At 25.1% G+C, this 24,405-nt stretch overlaps 1 protein-coding gene across 4 annotated transcripts in view; it reads left to right on the forward strand.

Moving 5' to 3' along the window:
* Positions 1 to 23,159, forward strand: part of LOC132920124 (ecotropic viral integration site 5 ortholog) — a 33,165-nt gene extending 10,006 nt beyond the window's left edge. For 3 of the 4 annotated variants that reach the window (XM_060982224.1, XM_060982225.1, XM_060982226.1), the window contains exons 2-15: positions 6,261 to 6,541; positions 7,847 to 7,944; positions 12,610 to 12,842; positions 12,908 to 13,204; positions 13,314 to 13,432; positions 13,517 to 13,631; positions 13,731 to 13,889; positions 14,243 to 14,479; positions 14,547 to 14,720; positions 14,776 to 15,105; positions 15,290 to 15,457; positions 15,526 to 15,621; positions 15,700 to 15,801; positions 21,437 to 23,159. In XM_060982224.1, coding sequence (XP_060838207.1) covers positions 6,375 to 6,541; positions 7,847 to 7,944; positions 12,610 to 12,842; positions 12,908 to 13,204; positions 13,314 to 13,432; positions 13,517 to 13,631; positions 13,731 to 13,889; positions 14,243 to 14,479; positions 14,547 to 14,720; positions 14,776 to 15,105; positions 15,290 to 15,457; positions 15,526 to 15,621; positions 15,700 to 15,801; positions 21,437 to 21,577 — 2,436 coding nt within the window. In that variant the 5' untranslated portion in view covers positions 6,261 to 6,374 and the 3' untranslated portion in view covers positions 21,578 to 23,159. Of the gene's footprint in view, positions 1 to 6,260; positions 6,542 to 7,846; positions 7,945 to 12,609; positions 12,843 to 12,907; positions 13,205 to 13,313; positions 13,433 to 13,516; positions 13,632 to 13,730; positions 13,890 to 14,242; positions 14,480 to 14,546; positions 14,721 to 14,775; positions 15,106 to 15,289; positions 15,458 to 15,525; positions 15,622 to 15,699; positions 15,802 to 20,986; positions 21,042 to 21,436 lie in introns of all 4 variants that reach the window. The other variant, XM_060982227.1, reaches the window with a different exon arrangement.
* Positions 23,160 to 24,405: the final 1,246 nt, after the last annotated feature.

Below are 24,405 nucleotides of genomic sequence, written 5' to 3' on the forward strand. Positions count from 1 at the left end.
ACAATACTTTTATAATTACTTTTAGTATTAATAAAGATTAATACTATATTCTTTATAGTATTATACAATTTTATAATATATAACTTTTATTATTCTTTAGATGTTTAAATTTATATTACATTTTATATTGATTCTATACTCCAACTTCAGTCGTGTATTGTACCAATCCTGTAGGATTTGATTTGTTATTCTAATTAGTAATTCCTACAGATCCATCCCACGTGTTGCCTACGCTTACGAGTATACAGCGTTTTTTTACATCACGGTTAACATTTTACTTAACCCACAGGTATTCTCTAAAATGGTAACAAAGACAATTTTTTCTATTTAATATCTAAATAATAATGCTTTTAATATATATTAATAAAATGTATTTTATTTTTACAAAAATATTTGACTTAATTAGTAAAAAGGTAGATTAATATTTATAATTAAATATCTTTTTTTAATTAAATTGTATTTTATATACGATTCAATAACCAATAAATTATGTTTAAACCAATAATTACTATAGAAATTAATTTTAAATATATATAATACTAAAAATGAAGAAATTTCAACAATACTATACACATTACGTATTATACAATATACATTTTGTGTCTGTTAAATTTAATGAAACTCCCGCATGTTTATTATTTTCATTAAATCCTAAACAAAAGATAAACTAATAAAACTTTTAATTTTTAGCTTAATAATTAATACTTGTAAATTGTATATTCAACATCATGGCACTCAAATATTGCATTCATACATAATATGATCGTTAACAGAATGTACCTATTATCAATTTTATTAGTACTTAATCGTATATTATTGTATAAAGCTATTTTATTATATAACCAAGCCAGTCACACATACACTGTGTACATTACCTAGTCACCTAGAGAGTATTTCCATGTTTAATAAGAACCCTAAAATTGTTTCTAATTTATATGAATTATCTATCCTTTTGTTATATTATCATTCATCAGTCATAGCTGTTATCGAATTTAATTTATGCATTCGATAAAAAATATATTCATTATTTTTCTATATATCGTGGTATTGCAACAATATGACATAATTTAAAGAGCTTAAATTCATAATGCACTTTTATCAACTTTATATCTCAATATTTAATTTTTTTTTTTTTAACAAAGTTTTATTGAAATTGTTTCGCAATTTGTCGTCGTTTTTAGGACTTAATTTTTCGGTCACTTGTCAGGAACCCAATTTGTATTTAATTACTGACAAATTAAAATTAAAATATATGAATAAATATGTTAAATATTGTTTAAATGTTGGTGTATTAAATTGTGTATAATTATAAATTATAATATATGATAACATATACTATAAATCTAATGAACATAAATCTTTTATGAATTAGACTCATGCTATATATAATAATTTTTTTTTAGTGTCGCTTATACTTTTAATTATTAAACTATAATTACCTAACGCTCGTTTTAATTTTCCTAGAGTAGGTTAAAAAAAACTTACGATAACTTTTATTTTATGTTTTTTAACAGCAATAATAAAATACAAAATGTTTTTAGACTTTAAATAATATATATTAATATGTTGAACACTACATTATATTGTATCTACTACTTTTTTTATGAGATTCCCCAGAGAGTAATGGTCAACAATGACCTCATTTGGTCCAACTGTATATCGATCCTATTACCATTTTTTCGCCATTCATGCCCAACCATACATAAAAAAAATTATCTTCTCTCTCACATTTGTTATACTTTTATATTCAATATACAATAGGTATAAATGTATAATAGCCAATAAGTATATAATATTGGACAAATGTACATTTTAGTTGTATGCAAAGAAAAATGTACTAATACGTTTTTAATATTATTAAAATAATTTCGTATTAAAAATACTTATATCGATTTGTGGTTTCCGTCTACTTCACATGTAGCATAATAGAAAAATTACGCTCCATATATTACAACCATTGGTTAAATTTCTTTAAATAATTTAAATATACCTAGGTAGTACTATTTTTATTTTTTATTAATTTATTTAATGATATAAATTTTAACTACAGTTTTATTTTTAATGTTAGGTATCTTATAGTTAACATTTTTAAAATAACCCCCGTTTAGAGTAAAATATTATTTCCCTCTTTTATAATTTTGTATAATTATGAAAAATGTGATGAGAGTGTGACATCAAACTTTCTTGAATGTGTGCAATAGATATGAATAAAATATTTTTTGGTTCAACTTTCTTTTGGTTTATGAATTTAAAGCTATAAAAAACAGTATACGCGTATAAAATACTAGTACCATGGTCATGGTGCTAATTAGACTAAAAAAGCTATTAATGCAAACATTGATCATAAAAACTGCAATGTATTAACAGACATCATTTGAATTTAACAGTATAAATAAAATTAATAATATTTTATTTTTCCAACCACTATTGACTAGAATATTTTAAACATTCAAATTTATATTATGATTTATATTTTTATAATTATAAGTATTATAGTAGGTATTATTATATTAAAGTTACCTATCTATTTTTAAAACTGTTGAACTAGTTGGATTGATAATATGTGCTGTATAATGATGTTCCTACTAATTAATTAGTCATTGTACTCGGATGTAAAAGTATGTACCGAAATTTTAATGATAATTAAATAAAGCCGGACAATATTATACAGATACCAAATGTCAGACACTCATCGTCTTATTTCATACACTCAGAGTACATTGTATTTTAGTATAGTCCATTTCGTCGAAAACAAATTTCCTTCTATTATAATAATTACTATATAACTTCTAATATTTCATTATCACTTAAAAATAAAAATAAAATACTAAAAGCTATATTATGAAAATAAAATAGACAATAATAGTGACACATGTACGTTTAATAATATATATTTTTTTCTTAGAGTACCTACGTAGGTATTAATTATGTACACAGTGATAACAAATATATTATTTTTTTAACTTATCGTCAAATAACGATTATAACTTTATTAATATTATGTTCATATACCTATTCAATTAACAACTATTAACTAAATTTCACAAATGTATGTATGTACCTATACCTATATTTATATAAATTATAATGTTACTACAACTTCTATTTTTGTGTGCACGAAAAATACAATGCGTTTGTACCTACAGTACAAAAATGGATATGTATACTAATTTAATTTTAAAATATTATATTAAACAAGTTTTATGAGATTAGATAACTTATAGTATATTAGAGTACAACATTATATTTATGTCACTTTAATATTAATATAGATTTAGTAAAAATAATTCAAAATTTGTACTTTACAAAGGTATTTTTTTGAATTTATCAGTAATATCTTTTGGCTAACCTCGAAAAAAACTGATTAAATATTATCAGGGATCTCTTGATTCTAATGGGATTTTTATACTATTTGTCTTAACTTTAAAATGTCAAGATATTCGCTTACATGACGAACCATTCAACTGATATATAATGCATTCATTTAATATATATGATTAAATTTTAGTTTTTCAACAAAATTAAACACTTATCATAGATAATCGTAATTAAATTGTTCGAAAAAAAACAATGTTATATTTAATCAGTTGCAGTTATTTTGTCATATTAACGTTAAAAGGTCCATTTGTATGGTGGAAAATTGTATGTTTTCGGTTTGATCAGGTGTTGCAAACTGTTTTCGAGGTCGGTCAGGTTAGTGGCATAAATTACGTCATGTTTAACGCGTGGTGAATAATGAAAAGAATTTTAAAAAAAATGGTAATTCTTTACAACCGTGTAGACACAGTTATTTCAATTGGCTAAAACGTATATTATATATTCTACTTAAAATCAATCAATATGTTTAAACTAAAATAAAAACGTTCTGCAGAATATATAGTACTACCTATAGCAATTAGTGTATAATAATATATTATACTCGAGAAAGTATATACAATTCATTACATTTTTTAATGGATTTTATCTCCAGATTTCAATATACGTTTAATGTAGAGATGAATACGATATTAACAGCAATACATTTTTTTTTTAAAGTAAATAGGTACTTGTGTTAAGTATTTGCGTATTATGGTAGATTCTATAAATAATTTATTTGTGTTTCAAACTTCAAATATTTCATGTAATGATGATAGGTACTATGTGTGTATAAAGTTACTGTATAATATTAAAAATATAAAACAAACCGAAATATTAAAAGTTCTATATACATTGTACACAGTAGCAATCTTACGTACATTTATAAAATACTTTACACTACCTATATGTCCTATGTATATATATATAATAAAATATATATAGTAAGTGTTAATATAAAGTTAAAACTATACGTAGAATAGTAATTTATAATTTTTTCGTATTACACTTAAAACTAAAAAGTTTAAATCCATATTGGTAATTTTTACAAAATTTAAGTATATATTTTTTATGGATTTTATAAATTATGAAATTTTTAAACAAACAAAAAATTACATTGTTGAATATAAGTTTTAAAATTACTATTACACTGATTATATATTTATACACTCATCTACTTATGTCCTTACTAAGTGACTATCTATGACACAGACATAGAATATACATTACTACACTACACCGGTGAATAAAATTAGTAATAATTATTATTTAGGCGCACAAATTTACATTAATTATCATTGTAGAACGATTCAATTATCTGCACCGTATAAGTATTTTACCTGTACATTATTTGAGTGTAAACAACAGCTGTTTGTAGTGAACAATTATATATATAAAAAAAACGGTACATTAAATATGAGTATAAATACAATTTAAAGTACATCAATGTATTTTGTTTATGTTATAACTATTACATTAATAGATAATTATAATACAAACAAATACCAAAATAAAAACGCCGAACGGGATACAACACAAAACTTAAAAAATGATAAAATACTAAACACATAATTGTTAAACTAAATATCTAAGCATTTCTTGTTTCAATTAAAATCTGTAGTATATTTAATTGGAAGTTCTATAATACTCATAGAATTAATATGTATAGTGATAGTCACATATTAGTTTTAATGTATTTAATTGTACAACTGTTGAAAACGTTATTACATTAGGCTATGGAGTGGATAGAAAAAATAGTATATAATTGATTTCAATTCTTCCAAAAATGACAGTGATAAGGTGTGACCAAGTAGATATTACGAAGTCAGATGGCTAGATGCAAGAGTAGTTGACCAGCACGACCTTGATAGAGAGTTCATGACTATGCATGCTGAGCTATAAAATGTATTATGACGATAAATATTTGCTATTGATAATGATTTGAAAATTTTCCTTCATATTATGTATAAGATACTTAACTTTTAAAATAAGGAATTACTCTGTATAGAATACACTAGATAGTGCAACGTACTTATAATTAATCGAATTTATACACATTTTAATATTATACTAGAATCGGTTATGTATTATTAATAAGTGTTTCTATTTTTACTAAAAAAAAGTGTATTTATATGAATTTAAATTTGTTATAAACGTCCAACATAGTAACCATAGTAACTGTTTCACTACCCCAAAAAGTGTTAACCAAACTAAAAAAAAACCATAAAAAACGCATGATAAGCCTAGGGCTTTCTCAGTATTTATTTCGCTCCAAATTTAAAATAAATGTTAGCTCAAAAACTTAAAAGTGTTATCCTCTTTTTTGATGTTACATGACTACAATATAGAACATAACGTATTTAATGGATTTTAGAATTAGCCACTACAGGTTCCTATATATATATATATATATATCCTATACACATACATTACTCCTATCTATTTTATATTCTTTTTATGAGCATATTTATAGACATTTTTTTGTTATTTTATTTATAAAAATCATTATAAAATATAATGCTTTTAAGACTCGATCATATGCATCAGATCAGAACTTATATTCGTAATGTACTTTATCTCATAATGCATCTTGAATCTACATTATCTCCCTACGTTTCATAAAACTAAAATTAATCAGTAAATTCTTAAAATCTAAAACGTATTACACATTATCATAATATATGTATTGTTTAATTTTCCGAATAGCTGCAATAGTATAAATCAAATAACCATAAGGAATTGTAAAATAAAATAAGCACCCTGTTACTATGTTGTAGAAAAATGTGTAACTTCTCTACATTGTAATTATTCATGTTATTTTATCGATTAAAAATGTAAAAATTATACCATAACTTATAATTTTACTACCTATTATTTAGTAATCAAATGATTTTCTATCGTTCTAGATTTCAACCGATCGTAATTATAATGTCTTCCATCCATCCAATCACCGGAAATCCGGTTGATCACATCAACCGGCAGTACCCCGAAGTCTTGGCCTCACGGCCTGGACGACTAAGATGAGCCCCCCAGTTAATTCGGCTGATATGTTGGTATCGTCACAGGCGACCACAGAATTTATAAATAACAACAACAACGACGACGACGACGTCGACGGTCCTTGTGAAAAACCGGCATTAACCACCGAAGAACTGGCGCTGTTAGCGAAACTCGAGGAAGCCAATCGGTAAGTTCTTATTGACTATATGATTTCTGTAATACTAATACACTAGATGTAAGTTAGGCTATTTGATGTATAATGTATTTTATATTATGAAGCCATCAATAAAACCTCACTTCTTATAAACATTTTTCAATTTCTAAGTAGGACTTTGAAAATTAATCAGATATAAGTTATTGTTTATTGACACATTGATACATGTCACTGGCTTACAACTCCATTTCATCAATAAATAAAACAAAATGTGTTTAATAATGGAATAATTATAATTTATAATGGATCATATTATACTTTATTAAACATAAAGATTTTGATCTTTGATACTTTTTTTTATTTATTTTTATTTTTAGGTTCTCATTAACAGTAACCCAAGAAATAATGTTTTTGACCAAAGATATTATTTTAATTTTTTAATATATATATTATAGAAAAGACATCGAAGGTTTTTAAATTATTTGAGGAGGAACTCTCTAAAGTATGCTTATACAAACATAGGTGAATAATTTACTTTTGACGTATCACTAAGGCCACTATAGCATTATCTACTAAACCATCCCAAACTAATAAATCGTACTGAAATAAAGTTTGATATACTTAACGCAACGTTTGGATCGGTATAGTATACATTAAACATATATATATGTATTAAATTGTATTTTTTATTTAATGAGTAATAGTAAAATAATGAAGACAGAATAATAATTATACGTAAACTATATTTTTGTTTAAAACGTTTATTTTTTTTTATTTTTAATGGCAGCAAATATAATATTTAATAATATTCCAAAGCCGTAGTTTTCGGAAATATCGATATATAAATATATAATAAATGTCAATTATTTAACATGCAATTTAGATAAGATATGTGAAACGATAGGAGGGAATACCCCTTGGAATTTAATGTTTCACTACTTTTCTCATCTAAACTATAAATGCTTGTATAATAAAGTATGAATGTTTTGTGTTAAATAAATCACTATATTGCCACTTATTTGGTACATCCAAAACTAAATATTAATATAAATATCAATATGATATGATCAAACTATATGATGCATTTATGTGTAATTATCATTTTAAATTTTTCGAGCTCTGGTGATAATATAATATCGCGATAAGCTTAGTATTGTCCTAATATATTTATATCGTTATTGTTGTGTGTTGATACAGAACCCTCAAAGTATTTTAGAATAACCTAATAATTTTTAATTTTATTTAATAAACATTTTAAAATATAAATCTCAAATCAAAAAATTAGCTTTAAAATCATCAATATTGCTTAAAAAAAATGACAATTTTTTACGTCCCTAGGCTCATCGAGTCGGATTCAAAATCGCTCAATTCCATATCTAACAATAGCACACATTCCAGAAAAAGTTCCGATGCATCACAAATCTCACTCGTATCTGGTAAGTACAAATTGTATAATTATGTTAAAGATTATTTAATATTTTACACAAATAGTGAGTTCGGAATTAGATTAAAATACAACCACAATAGTTAATCGCGTACGTTTGGTACGGTAATTCATGTTGCGTACCATACGCGTGCGGATTTTAAAATAACATTTTAATTTAATATTTAATATCGTTTTGGTTGTGTCGTCTGTTTAAAAAAAATAGATCAAGTAATTAATAATAAGTATTTAAATACACAATGTTAATGAAACTGAATTATTTTTTAAATAATTTATAAGTTTAGGTATCGAAGTAATATTATATGTTATAGGTACTCATAGTTTGGTTTACATTTATATTCGTATCTTCCACTTTATAAGTTGATTAACTATATTATTTTTTATTGTTAGTAAATAATGATATTATAATGAAAAATACACTATCTTTTTAAATCCAAATCTATCAAATCGTTTAATTATTTGTATCTTACGTTACATAAACATATTTAGGTACTATGATTAATCATAATTCATTATATATGGAATTACATCATAAAATATGATTAAACATTAATCTTAGTTCTAATAAGTATAATGTATAAATACTGCATGCATTTTATTAATCATGACAATCGTGTATAACTAGTAGTACCTATTATACTGGCTATACTTAGTATAAAATAAAATATAGGAGTATTTACCGGAGAGTATTCATATACGTTTGTTTATTTAATAATAATAAGTATGTTTTAGATTAATTTAAATCGTTTATTTAAAAAAATTAACAAATTTAATTTCGTTATCATTTAATGTTAAAAAAGTTAATTATCCATTTAACTATTTTATAACTAATTATCAAACATAAAAAATGTAATATGTTACCATAATAAGGGAATAGCATTGACAAAATGACGAACAATGATAATGTTAAAAAAAAATTAGATTTATTAAATATAATTTTCGACAAAAGCAATTGTATTTCAATTTACAAATGGTCTGTCTTAAACAGAAGAATAGATTACATAATGCTTTATTCGCAGTTATTAGGTTATTAATTTTTTTTTTATTGATACTGTATTTTGATTATACAAAACTCTATTGGAATTTGTGTTATCACATATGTAAGAAAAATCAATGTTTTAAAACAGTTATGCATAATATTATATTATTTTTTAATTTTATATTTATTAAAAATTAAAATTATTATTTAATATATTTAAATTAAATTATACTTTCTGTTTTGAATGTATAATTCATCTATTAAATTTCAGAATATTAAAATATATGACAGAATTTTGAGTAATCGACTATGGGTAGTTGTTCTGTCCCTTGTAAGTACCTTAAATATAATACAATAAATTAATTTATTATAATCATATTATTATTATACCTAATAAATAATAATTATAATATATTATAATATACATTTTATATAATACTTGCAGAAGATGTAGGTGTATTTATCCTTCACCGGTAATCTTCGGCTGAAATGGAATAATGACAATGATTGTAAACAAATTATAATATAGTAATTGAATACCCAATTAATTTACTCCGATTAATTCGTCACGATAATATAAATAATCAATCCGATTCAATTAATATAATTATATGTACACAAATATCTTATCTATGGTTGCATTTTTTAATTTTTATTTTTATTTCGTATATTATATATTTAAAATATACGAAATAATTAATTTAAATCATACTGTGTTATTACATTATTGTAATATTTATTTAACAGCCGTTCCCCACTTACATTACCTATACATTTAAATTTAGGCAGTTTTGTGTTCGGTGTTCAAAATCCACTCAACATTGTAGTATAGTGGTCACTCGATATCTCTAAAAAGATACCATGTAGAAAGAAGTATATACATTTTATATACAAGCAGTATTTATGACATTTATTATTATTATAGTGTTATACTCTAATAGGTACTAATAATAATCAATTAAATATTATAATAATTAAAAAAATATTTGAAAATACAGATAGATTAGATTTTTGATATTGTCTATAATATTACATTTTATCGCAGTCCATTATAATTATCGTAGAAATTCTCATTTCATAGACACTTGCCCACGTATAATACGAAGTTTTTCGACTTACATAGACTCAGTATGACGCACTTTCGGTTTTTAGTTTTATTTCTTGTTCATAATATATGATTTCTAACTTATAAACTTCTGTATAACTAACATAAAAAACTATAAACTTAACGTACATAAAATCCTACATATATATATATATTTATTATAGGCTATTATATCCTTAGTCCGTATATATTATGATTTTTTACCAAAACTAAAAAACTACTATTCAGTTAACAGATAATTTTTTACAGTGACAAACTGACAACAATATATTTGGACACAAAGTTAAACCGAAAAGTAGCTTTTTAATTTACCTCTTCACCAGGCTTAGTGAAACTTTATTTGTATTTACGTATAAAATAAAACAAAATTTAATTGATTCTTATTTATTTTTTGTTGGCTTGTAAAATGCATATTATATAATACAGCGTTTCTCAAAGTGTGGGTCGCGGCCCACTGGTGGGTCGTCAGTCAATTTTTAGTGGGTCGTAAACAATTTTTTGAATTATGATGTCAATGCTGTTATTAACCATAACAGAAAACAAGCACATATTTCGCATACACCTCATTATTAAAAGTACATTTATAAAAATAAATTGGTTATAAACCTATAAAATACTAAATATATATTACAAATTTATACATATTTATATAATACAAATTTTGTTTTTTATAACTACTTTTTGAAAAGTCAAACCATGTGGGTCGCGAAAGATTTTTCAGGGTAAATTTGGGCCGCGGTACTAAAAAGATTGAGAACCACTGATATAATAGTATTTATTTAATTCGGTGGATGATCAAATAATTAAAAAATATGTCACATAATATAATTTACAAATCAATATCGACATAAATAATATGATACGGATTTAAGAGACCATCCGGAAAAATAATAGAAATCAGAAATGATAACGTAAGTTAGGCTAAATTAAAACAATTAAACTTTTAGGATGATTGTTTGATTTGTATGTTGAGTGTTATATTAGTGTGTCGGATTTCCAGACACCACCCCCCTTTTTAACTTTTTCGGGATTACCAAGTATATTTATTGGCAGGTTCTTTGATTAAAGGATTTCTAATGTTTTAAAGATTTAAGTTGAATAATTTATAAAATGTTCTAATTACATCGTGGATAGAAACGAGTTCATAATATAGGGACTTATTTTAAACGTAAAAGTGTATTTTGGTTATAGCTCAGATGGTTTTTAAATTGAAAATGCAAAATACGGTTGATGTTGAAGATTTTTTCAAAATCTCAAAATTGGATTCCATATACATCCATATTTGTTTAGGAAAGAGTTTATAAGAATTTTAGTTGGTAGTTTTATATAATTGGAGGTTTGAAAGAGCTGAAGAGACATAATTAATTATTTAAGAATAAGAGTTTTTTATGCTTATGTAGATACCAAATAATATGTTAATGAATGATAATGCATAGATAATAAAATACATTGCGTCGTTGGCAGGTTCGTTCATTGGGATTAATGTTAAAAGTTCATCGAAAGTGCAGTGTATGGATTTAGACACATATTTTCACTCCTCATTTTTCGTAGAGGGAGAAATGTTCTTGAATATGATATATAGATAATGACTGTTATAAACTTGTAAGAGCTTTGTTGTTGACATAGTGGCTAATAAGACTAGTGAGTATTATAGGTTTGTCAGGTATAAAAATGTTAAACCATAGAATTGAAATGACTGCATCTTGGGGGAATCCTGTGTTAATTGATTTTGGTGAAGTGGTAGATAAGCCGTAACATACTCTGGTCTCAGAAGAAGCAATCTTCTAAGTAGGATTTAAGTATGAAGTAATAACTTGATGGTTAGATAAGTTACAATTTTAACAGAATACCTGTTTGCCAAACGTAATCAAACACTTAAAGAACGTCTAAAAAGTCAACAGTGCATTTTTAAAAGATATTTTTTGTTTACTATAAGGTAATTTTGATGGATTTTAGAATATTGGCTACAAAAATTAAATTGTCGGGAAAACTTTGGTTTCTTCAACAATATTTATAAAACATTTTTAATAAGATTTTTTTCAAACACTTAATTAGAGAATAAGTAAAGATTAAACTTGAAAAAATTGATTTAAAATAAGTAGTCTTTATTTTTAACTTATAGATTGCATTTTATAATATAGTTAATTAATGCTGTCTAGATTATATTAATAATTTAATTATTGTTATTCTCCTAATTTATTTTATCTTTATTTTTCATTCAACACATGAAACCTATTATGGTCTGTATAATCTATTATTTTCAAAGCTGACATTAATTTTCATCTATCACATATTATTATTATTATTTTGTTATGTGATTTGATTGATAGAAATAAATCTTAAACGTTAAGTTACTCAATACAATATTATCAGTCGTTAGTAGTTTGTCAACTGTTTGACTCAAAATACTGATGTAAAACAGAATATGGCACCTCGCGAACAATCAAAGATGTTAAGTCGAAAAAAGTATTTAAAAAATAGTATTTCTATTTACATTCGTGTTCATTCCCGAAGCATTCGAGGTCTGTTTTTAATCATAATTTAGGTAATTTAATAATATTTTTGCTATTTAGGTACAGGTTCAAGTCAAGATGGCGAGGAAGATGTATGGGGTCTTTGGGGACAAGTTGTTAATGACTGGGAGAATTACAACAAGAAAAAAAATGCTTACCTCAAGGAATTAGTTAGAAAAGGAGTGCCACACCATTTCCGAGGAATAGTATGGCAGTTATTGTGTGGTGCTAATGATTCACCGATCAGAAAACAATATCCAGAATACATCAAAGCCACGTCAGCATGTGAAAAAGTAATAATACGGCTTAGTAAGATAACATATTATAATTATTAACTAACCATAATAATATGTTATAGGTCATCAGGAGGGATATTGCACGTACCTATCCTGAACATGATTTTTTCAAAGAAAAAGACGGGCTTGGACAAGAAAGCCTATTCAATGTCATGAAAGCTTATTCATTACATGACCGTGAGGTGGGCTACTGCCAAGGTTCAGGATTTATAGTCGGGTTATTATTAATGCAAATGCCTGAGGAAGAAGCATTTGCTGTTTTTGTAAAGATAATGCAAGATTATAAAATGCGAGATATGTTCAAGCCTACCATGGCTGAACTTGGTCTATGCATGTATCAATTAGAAAATTTGGTTCAGGTATACTATATTTTTAAATTGAATTATACGATTATAAAAAATATTTGTATATAACATTATGTTGCTAGAATTTATGCTTTTAAATTAATATACTTGTATTTTTTTATAGGATCACATTCCAGAACTTTATGTACATTTTCAATCCCAAAGCTTCCATACTAGTATGTACGCAAGTAGTTGGTTTCTGACGTTGTTCACTACTGCACTTGCATTACCTACTGCTTGCAGGTATATAATTTATTGAATAGATTTATACACAATGTTATGAATGTACAGTATTGTACGTTTTACTTATTACAATTTCTTTTCTAGGATTATTGATGTTTTTCTGTCTGAAGGAATAGAAATAATATTTAAAGTTGCCTTAGCATTGCTTCAATTAGGTAAAGATGATCTCTTGTGTTTAGATATGGAAGGAATGCTTAGAGTGAGTAACTTTTACTATAACGATTGTAATAATAATAATAAATTATATTCAATATTTCAATGTATATATATATATATATATATTATTATTATTTTTTAGTTTTTCCAAAAAGAATTACCTTCCCGTGCTAATTCTGATGCTGATGGTTTGATGGCACAAGCTTTTATCATTAAATATAATGTCAAACGCATGAAAAAATTAGAAAAAGAATATACAGCCTTTAAGAGTAAAGAACAGGAAGAAATGGTTGAACTCAAGGTGCCCAGATTAATATGTAGAATTTTGTTACGGCTTCACATGCCTTGTAAAATTTGCACACGCTAGCTTATCAATATACTATTAAAATTGTAAAATTTATGAAGAATAAACAAAATTTGTTTATTTAAAATAACTGTGATTTCAAAAATGTATACTTTAAAAATGTAACTTCATTTTTATTTAAATATAAAATTTATCTTATTATTTTTAACTTTAGTCATTTTATACTATTCCTTGCTCTATCGCTTGCATTTATTTTTTAACAAAAAAAATTGTCATTATATTAATGGTATTATTTAAATAACTATTTATTAATTTATACACATTATTTACTAAATATGTTCCTATAATAGAAACTTCGTACTGAAAATCGCTTGCTAAGACAAAAAGTTGAACTCCTTGAAGCTGAGTCTAGTGAACTAGCTGGTCTGTTAGTGAGAGGTCAAGTGTCTCGGGCTGAAGAAGAAGAAACAACATTTATTGTACAACGAGAATTAACAGCTCTAAGACATACACATTTAGAAACATCTCACGCTCTAGAAAATGCTTTAGACGAAATTAAACAAATGTCTATTTTGATTACAGAAAATGTAAGTTAATTAAATATTATAGGGATTTTTTTAAAGTTAAGTTGTAAATTAAATCATAATTTTTCAGCACAACTCTTGTCAGTCATCTCTGGATGAGCTTTCGATAAAACAAGAACAATTATCACTTAAAGAAGAAATGATCAGTGATCTTCAAGAAGAGTTAGTCAAAGTTAGATTACGAGATGCTGAAAATGAAGCTGCAATACGTGACCTAAAGGATAAAATTGGGGAGTTGGAACATGTGAGTACAATTTTAGTGTATGAAACTGAATAAATTCTAAATGAATATATTATAGGACAAGAAAACTCTTAGAGAATCAGTTGTAGACAATTCAGTTGCACATCTTCAAGAAGAATTGATTGCTGTAAAATTGAGAGAAGCAGAAGCCAACTTATCTTTAAAAGATCTCAGACAACGAGTAAATGAAATCAACTCTCAATGGCAAAGACATTTGCTAGATAAAAAAAGAATTGACCCACCACCTGCACCTGATTCAACACCCAAAAAAATTGGAAATCTATTAAACTGGAACAATGCAGAAACTCAGCGGCTTGAAGAAGAACTTATGACTTCTAAACTTAGAGAAATGGAGACTTTGGCTGAATTGAAAGAACTAAGATTAAAAGTATATATTTGTTTCATTATGAAATATTATAAAAAATATTGTATTACAGCCAATTAATTTTATTCTAGGTATAATATTATTTTTAAGTTATATGAATTTTAAAATCATAACATTTTTCTAAAATTAAAATATCATGACAATACATTATACGGGGTGATTTATTATAATTATTTTAATTATTAAGGTCATGGAACTGGAGACACAAGTCCAAGTAAGTGGAAATCAATTAAGAAGGCAAGATGATGACAATAAAGCTGTACGTGAACAGTTAGAATTAGCTGAAACTAAACAAAGAGACATAGTAGCAAAACTCAGGGAACAGCAGAATAAGTATACTGACTTAGAATCTAAAGTATGTTTACTTAAAAATTATTTTTAATTATTCTTTAAGTTCATATCAATTTATTAAACTCCTTATAGATGAAACATGACATGATTTCTTCAAGGATACGAGAAGCTGAGCATGCTCAAATGGTGGCAGAATTAAACCAAAAAATATCAAGATTAGAAGTTAAAGTTAGTGCAAATGTTTGATTGGTATAGAATAACTTTAACACAATAAATAGATAATAAATTTTTATTTTTATATTTTAGAATGAAGAAATGGTAACTGAAGGTGAACTTCGAAATAACTCATTAGATGACAGTGATAAAGTCAAAGAACTTCAAGATAAGGTTGCTGATCTTAAAGCAGAAGTAAGTTGTTATATCTGATAAAATCAATTTAAAATACTATTTATGACAAACTCGTGAGCTTTTTTAACATGCTATAAATGTACATTAATCTACTGGTGTTTAATATTTACTAATAATACTAACAATTATGTTTTAAGATAATATCTTTCTTTCTCTGTTGGGTGAATGGGCACTATAGAAAATTAACATAAATTGATATAGTTCTATAATTATGAATATCTAAGTTCAAATTTAATTTTTCAGTAGTCATGTGCATCAAAGTGTTCAACGGTTATGGTTAGTGATGTAAATTTTCATGAAAATTTTTTGTGGTGAAAATTTTCGTGAAAATTTTCAAAAACATGAAAATTTTGAAAATTTTATAATTTATCATATTAATTTCTTATCAAATAAATCTTTTAATATTATATAGTTATAGTTATAACTTGTAATTATATTATTATTCATATATTCATAGTTATATTTTAAACTATGTACTTTTATTACCATTTATACCCATTAATAAATGTGCATTTTTTTCTTTTATTAAAAATGTATTTTTACTTCAGTGTAAATGTTGAGTGTATAATCATTGTGCTACAAATTACAATTATTGATCTTTTTTTGTAATTTATTGGTTGAGTTTGAATCACTTCCACAATTTTAACCAAATTATAAATTTTTCTATTATAAGTGCTTCATTTGACTCTGACATTATACTTGTTACAATGTAAAAAAAATGAAATAGAAATTTTATAAAGTATTTGAATATATTTAAATTTGAAAATAATAAAATATAGAAACAATTGTAAATCTAACAGTATTTTGTTAGTTAATAATTGGTAGTAAATGGTAACAACTTGTTACTATGTAAGTATAAATTAAACGCTTATCTTAGAAAATAACAAATTAATATATCAAACTTAAAAAATATATATAGATCACAAAGTAGGTAATTATTTTTAATCTAACAGCCTTTTGTTAGTTGGTACTTGGTAGTAAGTGGTAACAACTTGTTACTATGTAAGTACAAATTAAACGCTTATCTTAGAAAATAACAAATTAATATATCAAACTTAAAAAATATATATAGATCACAAAGTAGGTAATTATATTAAATCTAACAGCCTTTTGTTAGTTGGTACTTGGTAGTAAGTGGTAACAACTTGTTACTATGTAAGTACAAATTAAATGCTTATATTATAATTAACAAATTAATATATCAAACTTAAAAAATATATATAGATAACAAAGTAGGTAATTATTTTACATCTAACATTCTTGTTAGTTTTTAATATGTAAATAAAAAACAGTTCTTTTAAAAAATCTATTAAACTTAAGAAAAAAAAAAGGTAGATTTGTAAGTAAGTTATTACTTATTAATAACTTAAAATTTTCTGTAATCTTTTATTTCTGGGATATCAAAAACTCCTCTGGAACTTTTTGCTTCTGGAGACTTTATCAACTGCATTACATCATCATACTTATACCAAATTTCATCTTTTGGAGTAGGCCATTTCCATCCAGATCCACTCATCACCATCACACTTACTAAAGCTGAACTCTGGCTTGTATCATTTACAACACCTGGAAAAAATTCCCCTTCATATTTAACTATAGCAAAGTCTCCTTTTTTATATTTATCTTCAAGATTCTGAACACTATTTTCATCAGAATTATCATCGTCATTTAAAAATCCCAATTCTTCTTCACTTTCACTAGATACCACTAAATCTTGATTTTTCTTGATTCTTTTATTAGGGCCTGACTCTAATAAGCAATCAGAAATATTATCATCAATATTTAATGGCAGTGAATTTACCAAAACAGATGACACACTTTGTATCATTGTAGGTTTATTTTCAACATTTTTCTTCAAGAGTCTCAAATTATGATTAATATACACTAACTTCCCAGCACGATCATTAGTGAGTCGATTTCTCTTTGCTGTGTGAATATTTCCATATGAACTAAATGTTCTTTCACATGCGGCTGACGTTGCAGGAAGTTGAATTATTCTTGTTGCAATTATGGATAATTGAGAAGATGAACACAAACCATTCCACCAAGTTGTAGCTGTTATTTTGCTGACAGTATCCCAGATGAATGATTTGCTCCACAATCCTTCCTTGACTTTATATTGAGCAAACTCAGCTAAAATATGTCCTTCGTCAACGTTATCCGAATTTCGAGCAATTTTAGCCATGCACTCAATTCCTTTTAGTTCTTCATCATTTGTTAAACATTTACCATGTAACATAGGATCTAAAAGATTTGCAGCATAATGTAAGCTTGTAATGCAAAATTTTTTTCTGTTTTTTAAAAATAACATAATTTTTATTTTATTCTCTGGTGAATGAGTGTTTAAACATTGCTCAAAATGATCATTTAAGTCTTTAAATATTGTGGGAACCAAACTAATTTGTGGTGCATCACCTTCAATTATTGTTATCCAATCAGCAACAGGTTTAAGAAGTCTATAGATCTGTATGATACCTTTCCAAAATGTATCACAAAGTAATTCTTTTTTTGTACCATCAGATAATACTTTAACAACTCTATCATCAATAGCGAATAATTGCAGAGCACTTTTATTATCTAAAATACTTCCAAGACAAGCCACATGAGAACCCCATCTAGTTTTTACTGGTAATTTAAGAGTTAATTTTTTCCCAGTTTGCTTTTCTTTGAATATTGCATTTAGCTTGTGTGAAAGATTGATTTCTTTGACAATATTTTTACCACTAGTTACTACTGAAGAAATATTGTCCAACTCTGCTAAATCTTTTGCCAGTAAATTTAAGCCATGAGCAACACACCCATATGCTTCAAGATGACCATATTCTTTTTTTAAAATGTCCCATGCTGATTTCATGCTTTTAGCATTATCAGTTACTACTCCTAAAACTTTGTTTGGGCCAAGATCTTGGATGATTGATGAAATTTCTTTGGCAATGTAAGCACCGGAATGTGATACAGCTCCTGTACTAATAGTTTTATAGAAAATTGGTACAGGAGTAGTAATAACATAGTTGATAATTGGCTCTCTACGGATATTTGTCCAACCATCACACATCAATCCTAAGCTACGAGATTCATAAATTTTAGAATCAACATTTTGCTTTACACTATTATATTCTTCTTCTAAATGACTAGTTGATAATTTATAACGAGATGGAACTTCCCAAGATGGACGAAGGATTTTGAAAAATAATTTCCAATTTGCATTTTCAACAATTTGAAAAGGTGTTCCGCTCGAATAAATGGCTCTTGCAAATAGTTGTTCAATTTTTAACTAAAAAAATAATAATAGTAGGTAATTAAGAACAATTTGGCAAGGCTTATGATTACTTGAATACTTAACTAGATCAGATGAAAAAACAATAATCAATATTGCCATATATTATAATCAACTATACTTTATTATTTTATTATTTTATTACTATAAATTATATTAGAAAGGTTAATAAAATTAAGTATAATTAATAAAAAAAAATATAAATATTTGATTATACACTAACCTGCTCATCTTTTGTTATAAAATCGACAAAGTTTGTCATATTACGTTGACGAATAACTTTTTTTTGTTCCTGAGTCTCTTGCTTGTTTTCATTTGATTGAGTATCAGGCTTGTCGAAGTCAACATTTTCATTAGATTCAAGTGATTCAACTATACCGTCTATACCACTTGATTTATTTTTTACCATATTTGGGCATTTAGTACATTTATTATATATGTGGTCATACATTCTGGTTACATTAACTACGGTTTTCCATTTGCAGTAATTACATGTATAAAGAGTTTTTTTGTTAACCTCGACTCCATAACGCGTGTAATGAAATAGAATGGTTTTTAATTTTTTAGCCATTTTTAAAAGTAAAAATTATCACACTATTACACTAGTCAATAGTCATATTATAACAATTAATGTCGATACAAAAACTTATACTTCTTACTTTTTTACGCAAAAACAGTTAAACACTCTTGCAGATTGCACTATTGCAGACATAAACTTACTTATACTCACACAAATACAAAATCATCGATATTATCCATAGAGAATAATAATAATATATTAATATACTCTATGATATTATCATTGAATATATATATAATAATAATATAAATAATATACTAAATTACGCGGTCTTAACGGTTCTAAGACCGTGCTACATCTCGATGATTATATTAGATAATAACCATCAAAATGAACAGCTGTGGTACAGTGATACCAACCATACAATCTCAAAAATTAATTAAGTTAAACAAAATACATTAAAACTAAAATTTTCAAATTTTCAAAGACAGTTGAAAATTTTCAGAAATTTTCAATGAAAAAAAAAATTTTCAATTGAAAATTTTCAAGCTTACATCTCTAGCTTATGGTAGATATTTTAAATATGTTGTTTTACGGACATCCTTATATATGGTGTCTTCCGTACTCTTTTTTTTTGTGAACTGATTGTCCTAAAATTTAAAAATTTCCTCATTATTTTTGTAAATTCAAATAGCAAAATCATGATTCACAAATCAGTAACACTTTAATTTACATTGGATAGGTCGTCTCAGAATTGCAATTTGCAAACGCAATTATAATTTCTCTATGATAAATAATTTATACTAATAATTAATATAATCGTAATTTGATTATGTTTTACAATAACATGTTGTTGTTCTTAGCAAAAACCTTGAGATGTTTATATACTAGCTTTTATTATAAAATAAATATATTTTTTATAAATTCTGGAAATCCATAAATCCATAACAATAGAATATAGTAAATTATAAGAAATGTCCTCTCTTTGTTTAATTGATTTTATAAACACCAACATGACAAAGAGAATGTAAGAATATTTTATTATAATATTAACATTTTCCTTTCTTACGGTTTTGTTTTTCATGTTTCATCAATATTTTTTAGAAAATTCATGTGTAAAAAAACAAAATATAAATCATTTTTATTGATTAACATAATTAGCACTAAAATGTTTTTATTATAAAAGTTTAAAAATATCTATGAATTATAATTATATTTAAAATTTCCTTAAAGCCATATGATATAGAAGTAAAACCAATTCATAATAAAATTAAAATATTGCATAAAATTTAATATAATTTTTATTATCATTGCTTGTTTAATTAATAACACCACTATACAGCACGCTTATATTAACCAAAAAAAAAAAAAAAAAAAATGGTTTCTAGCTGCTCTCACCGACCACACCAGATGTTGAACCATGGAAATGGTTAGGCTGACACAGTGAGTTTGCACGTTTTTATTTATACATTAATATCTCACTTTCATTCATTTGCTTTTATTCTTGAACTAAATGGGTATGTGTTTAATATATTTATTTCTTTAAAATATTAAGTGATTTAATTTTGAATGAACCACTCATAATACTAAGTAATTTTTATTTTTCAAGAACTTAAATACTTAATTTTTGTGTTTCAAACCATTAAACCATTTTACAATTGGGTTTAAAATTAAAACTTAAAATTATTTTTTATTTTCTAATGATAACCTTTAAATTAGGAACTTAATACAACTATAAAAAAATTTTAAGTGGTTTATTTCAGACAGATCACTTCATATATAAATATAAATAAAGGCCTATTAAAGACATATATTGACTAAAAATATCATATACTTAGGTAATGCGACTTGAAGCTTGGAAACAACGTTGGGTGAACAACGGCAACACTATCGGCAAGACTGAGAGGTCGGCATCAGTAGATACAACTGAGAGTGAAATGGATGACTCAGCAGATCTGCATTTGCGGTTGTCTAGTTGAACCTGTTTCCTATCATCTGTCCTTAATTACAAAGTTTTATTATTGACAAAAAAATACCCAAGTACATTCTTTTTTTTTTATAGTTTAATATTTTATTTCCATTGAAATAGTATTATATAAATCATTTGTTTTGTTTTAATGGCCAAACATATTGCCGTCCTTATTATTATATTTTTTAATTTTTGATTCCAAATATTTATTATTTGTTTGCATTTTAAATATTTATTTTAAATTTATTATTTCTGAATTTTATTTTTATTTTAGTTACCGATATTTTGTACTTATTTTAATTTTTTTTTTTTAAATTCTATGAATCGTTGATCTTATAATTATTTGAAAATCTAATATCGCACAATCTTAAACGCACAAATATTATTAAAACTGAATTTGCAATAAATGTTTGTATTTATAAACTATTAAGCGTTACAAACCTTTATAAATTCAAATTAAAAAATGTTTACAATTAAATGACAACTTAAGCACAAAATAATAAATTATATTATATTATCCAAGAAACTATAAACAACAATGTTTTACATCATAGTATTTATTTTGTTTGTCTTTTCAAGTATATTTTATAATGATTAACGATTCAACATAAATTTTTACTGATTAAAAATCCTATTAGAAAACTTTATTTTAATATTGTGATCATAATACTAATGGATTGCATAAAGAAAATTATTTTAAAAATTTAACTAGTCCTTGAATTCATGATTTTTTGACCATTGACCAAATATTGACCATCGACTGGTCCATTAAATTTAAACTACCTAATGTATTAAATCTATGTGCAATCCAGAATAAAAAATAATATTTTTACTATACATTTTCAACAATTGAAAATTAGAAAATTTAATTTGTAATTTAGTGTGTAATTGTGTAAGCACTTGAATAACGTTGTATCTATAATCATCATGTTTAATTTATTTAAAAAAAAATTAAATGTTGTTCTGGCTGACCTCAGACATTTCCTTTTATAAAGTGGGGACATAATTTAAGCAATAATAATTATAACTATCAATATTAATAATAATAATTGATTAACATTTTTTTTTTTTTAATATAATATTTATACTTGTGACTTATAAACAATTATTATGTTATTATTTTCCACCTATATAAACATATTTGATATATTTATCAATATAATAATATCATATAATATGATCATGTATTAATGAATTTAAAATAAGTTTTCATGTATACTCAATGTTTATGTTGTTTTGAGACTATATTATGTGTATTATATGTCCTACATAATAACCTAAACTAATTAAAATGAGTGATAAATGTAGAAATAGTATTAATTGATTCTTTTATCAATATTTATTTAGTTGGTACCTGTAATATGTAGCTGTGAATGAAAATGTTTTTATGTATTCGTAATTATAACTTTGTTTATTTTGTTATAAATTTAATATTTATAATCAGCAGTAATGAAACTGGCTCATTTAAAATACAATTTATAATTGAAATTATGAAAATAAATTGTTAAGTATTTTTTCCTAAATTATTTGATTCCATATTATATACCTACTACATAGTGCATACTCATAAATAAACCAATATTATACAATCATCCTTAGATTTTTTTACAATAGACTATTCATAATTATACTAAAATCAATGATTCATCTTCTTGTTTTTTGTTATATGTAATAAAAATAGTAACAATTTTATTCATGACCTACAATATTGACCTACTATTTTATAATAAAGTATAAGGTTGTCTAAAGACTAAAATTTTAAGACGTATAAATACATTAAAAAGTAATTCTAAAATTTTAGAATTCTTAAGAATATTTTTTTTTATTCATCATTTATTTATGCTTTAATTAGAAAGATGATGTTATGAAAAGCATTATCAATTGTAACTGTTCTGTCAACAATTCCAAATGAGAATATGTAGGTATACCAATTAACTCAGCAAAAGAGTGATTAAAACCGCCACATCTGACTCAAAACTAGTATGCAGGGAACTATATTCTTGGACTTGCTTACAAATCACTGCTGAGTGTTGAAGAACAGAATAAGTGGTAATTGTCACCAACACTACATTTGAAACATCAAGATCAAGAGGACAAAGATAACTGCATAAAAATAGGAATAAGCAATAAACAGGGTGAACTATCATTAGAAAAAAACATATAATATATACAATCACATCTTTCCTTGGCAAGGGCAAAACCTCTGCAGGTCACTTTACATTGGATCATTATAGTCCCCCTAAAATTCAATCAAATGTCCACCTATGCTTCTTACATAATTTTATACATACTAGGGTAGTAACTAGTAGTTACTATCATGGTTATACTCTAAACATAAATAACACATTTCTTTGAGAGATAACAAATAACAATGACTATATAAATAATGCGTATATAATATGTAGAAGGATACCCAATATTACCTATTAGCATTTAGTTTAACAAAATATTTTTAAGAACCATGACCTTCATTATTGATGAATACGTAATTCTGTTTAACGAATTCCTCGATATTACGAATTTTTTTTGTTGCTTATTCGACTTCGTTTTATGGATTAGGACATCACAACACTACATTTTTTTTTTAATTGTAAGTTTATTGGTGTATTTTAGTTAACTTTTTTCACACACTGACTACTAACACATATTGTAATAGGTAATAATTTATTAATGCAGAGATAGTTGTATAAATAACATTTACAATGAAAATGTCTTCAAACAAACATTGAATATTTCGAATCAATAAATACAAATTTAACAAATATCGAATATTTTTCAAAAACAAAAAGAAAATTAGATTTTGCTTTATAATTATTATTGGTTTATTAATATTCAATA

The sequence above is a fragment of the Rhopalosiphum padi genome, chromosome 2, assembly GCF_020882245.1.
Source record: "Rhopalosiphum padi isolate XX-2018 chromosome 2, ASM2088224v1, whole genome shotgun sequence".
Lineage (NCBI taxonomy): Eukaryota > Metazoa > Arthropoda > Insecta > Hemiptera > Aphididae > Rhopalosiphum > Rhopalosiphum padi.